Source organism: Salvelinus sp. IW2-2015, unplaced genomic scaffold, assembly GCF_002910315.2.
Source record: "Salvelinus sp. IW2-2015 unplaced genomic scaffold, ASM291031v2 Un_scaffold3203, whole genome shotgun sequence".
Taxonomy (NCBI): Eukaryota; Metazoa; Chordata; class Actinopteri; order Salmoniformes; family Salmonidae; genus Salvelinus; species Salvelinus sp. IW2-2015.
Genome location: NW_019944490.1, coordinates 23511 through 26118, shown reverse-complemented (window position 1 = coordinate 26118; position 2608 = coordinate 23511). Strand labels below are relative to the sequence as shown.

Below are 2608 nucleotides of genomic sequence, written 5' to 3'. Positions count from 1 at the left end.
TGTCGTATCGTGTGAGTGTTGATGTGTACGTGAAGTAGTGTGTCGTAGTGCTGTGTGAAGAGTAGATGTGTGTGTGATTTGTGTGTGTGGTGGTGGTCGGGTAGTAGTGATGTGATGCTTGAGCGTCGTTGTGTGTGTGTGTGTGGTAGTGAGTGATATGTGACCATGTGGGTAGTAAGTAGCTAGTTGTGATAGGTGATGCTTGTGGTAGTCGGTGGAATAGTCGTTAGATCGTGTGTGTGTGGTGGGGTTTCCTTTCTCTCTCTCTCTCTCTCTCTCTCTAGTGGAGGTGCCAGTGAGTGTTGCAGTGGTGAGTGTGTTTGGCCTCGTCTCCTGCGTCTCCCTCTTCGCCTGGATCTGCTGCCAGCGTAAAAACACCAAGCCACAGACGACACCACCCTACAAATTTGTGCACATGCTCAAAGGCGTCGACATCTACCCCGAGAGTCTTAGCGCCAAGAAGAAGTTTGCTGCCACCGCCAATGAAAGCAAGACCGACGTGAACGGAAACTGCAACGCCAACAGCAACAACGTTAAACAACAAAGACAACAGCAAGCGGCCTCCAGTCCAGCAGGGGGCAGAACGCCCCTTCACCTGGACCTGGAGAAACAACGTGACCTGAACGGCAACTTCACCTCCACCACCAAACCTCCACACTCCAACCCCCAGACCCACGCCAAGGTCCGCAGCTCCCCAGATCTGGACATTCCCTCCCCCCACCCAGGGTTCACCCAGCCTGGGGTTCCCTCCCCCACAACCATTACCACCGCCAATAGCCTCTCCGGCCAGACCCCAATCCCCACCCAGGGTGCCGCTGACCAAGACAAACCCCAGGACGGAGGCCCTGACGTGGGCCTCGGGACCCTTCACTTCTCCCTGGAATACAACTCAGAGAAGAAGGCCTTCGTGGTTCACATCAAGGAGGCCCACGGGCTGACCCCGACCGACGAGCAGTCCCTGACCTCTGACCCCTACATTAAGCTGACCCTGCTGCCGGAGAAGAAGCACCGGGTCAAGACTCGCGTCCTGAGGAAGACTCTGGACCCGGCGTTTGACGAGACCTTCAGTTTCTACGGGATCCCATTGGTCCGTGTGCAGGAGCTGTCCCTCCACTTCATGGTGCTCAGCTTCGATAGGTTCTCCCGTGATGAGGTCATTGGCGAGACTCTCGTCCCATTGGCCGAGATCAACCTGGCGGAGGGGCGTGTCCTCATGAGCCGTGAGATCATAAAGAGGAATGTCAGGGTAAGAGAGAGGGGTTCTTCCATTAGCATCTAATACAAGTTCTGCTTGGCATAATTACCATCAGCGTCTAATACAAGTTCTGCTTGGCATAATTACCATTAGCGTCTAATACAAAATCTGCTTTGCATAATTACCATTATCATAATATGAATGAAGTCCTCGGGGTAGTGAGGGTTTCTACCTGATTTAACAATACAGCCTCCAGGTGGCTAATAACACACAGTACTAATGGAAAAACACAGGTAGAATCGCAGCTCATGGCACCTTATTCCCTATTCTAATACCCTATTCCCTATAGCGCACTTCTTTTGACCAGGGCCTATAGGGTTCTGGTCAAAATGAGTCCACTATATAGGGAATAGGGTGGCATTTTTGGACCTAACCACAGTCATTTAGTTGTATCAGATAGCAGATTTCTCACTCTACCAGCCATTGTATCTTTAGAATCTCTAGATCATTCTAAAACAGATCATTCTAGAACAGATCATTCTAGAACAGATCATTCTAGAACAGATCGTTCTAAAACATATAATTCTAGAACAGATCATTCTAAAACAGATCATTCTAAAACAGATCATTCTAGAACAGATCATTCGAAAACACATAATTCTAGAACAGATCATTCTAGAACATATCATTCTAGAACAGATCATTCCAGAACAGATCATTCTAGAACAGATCATTCTAGAACAGATCATTCTAGAACAGATCATTCCAGAACAGATCATTCCAGAACAGATCATTCTAAAACAGATCATTCTAAAACAGATCATTCTAGAACATATCATTCTAGAACAGATCATTCCAGAACATATCATTCTAGAACAGATCATTCCAGAACAGATCATTCTAGAACAGATCATTCCAGAACAGATCATTCCAAAACAGATCATTCTAGAACATATCATTCTAGAACAGATCATTCCAGAACAGATCATTTTAAAACAGATCATTCGAGAACAGATCATTCTAGAACAGATCATTCTAGAACAGATCATTCTAGAACAGATCATTCTAGATGTGATAGTGATATTCCATCCTCTGTGTAGTGCTGTCATTGGCTGTGGATGTCTAGGACAGGAGTACTATGGCTGAGAGTTGTAGGCTCTGTTCTACTATATTCTATTATATTGTATTGTACACACATGTTATGTGTACATTGTAAAAGAGAGAGAGTGTAAAAGAGAGAGTGTAAGAGAGAGAGAGAGAGTGTAAAAGAGAGAGTGTAAAAGAGAGAGAGTAAAAGAGAGAGTAAAAGAGAGAGTGTAAAAGAGAGAGTGTAAAAGAGAGAGAGTAAGAGAGAGAGTGTAAAAGAGAGAGTGTAAAAGAGAGAGAGTAAAAGAGAGAGAGTAAAAGAGAGAG

General features: G+C 45.7%; 1 protein-coding gene across 1 annotated transcript in view; it reads left to right on the top strand.

The window, feature by feature from the left end:
* LOC112075501 (synaptotagmin-4) overlaps window positions 1-2608 on the top strand; it is an 11889-nt gene that overhangs the window by 1685 nt on the left and 7596 nt on the right. The window contains exon 2 of the mRNA XM_070440934.1: window positions 285-1246. Within this exon, the coding sequence (XP_070297035.1) occupies window positions 285-1246 (962 nt within the window). The remainder of the gene's footprint in view (window positions 1-284; window positions 1247-2608) is intronic.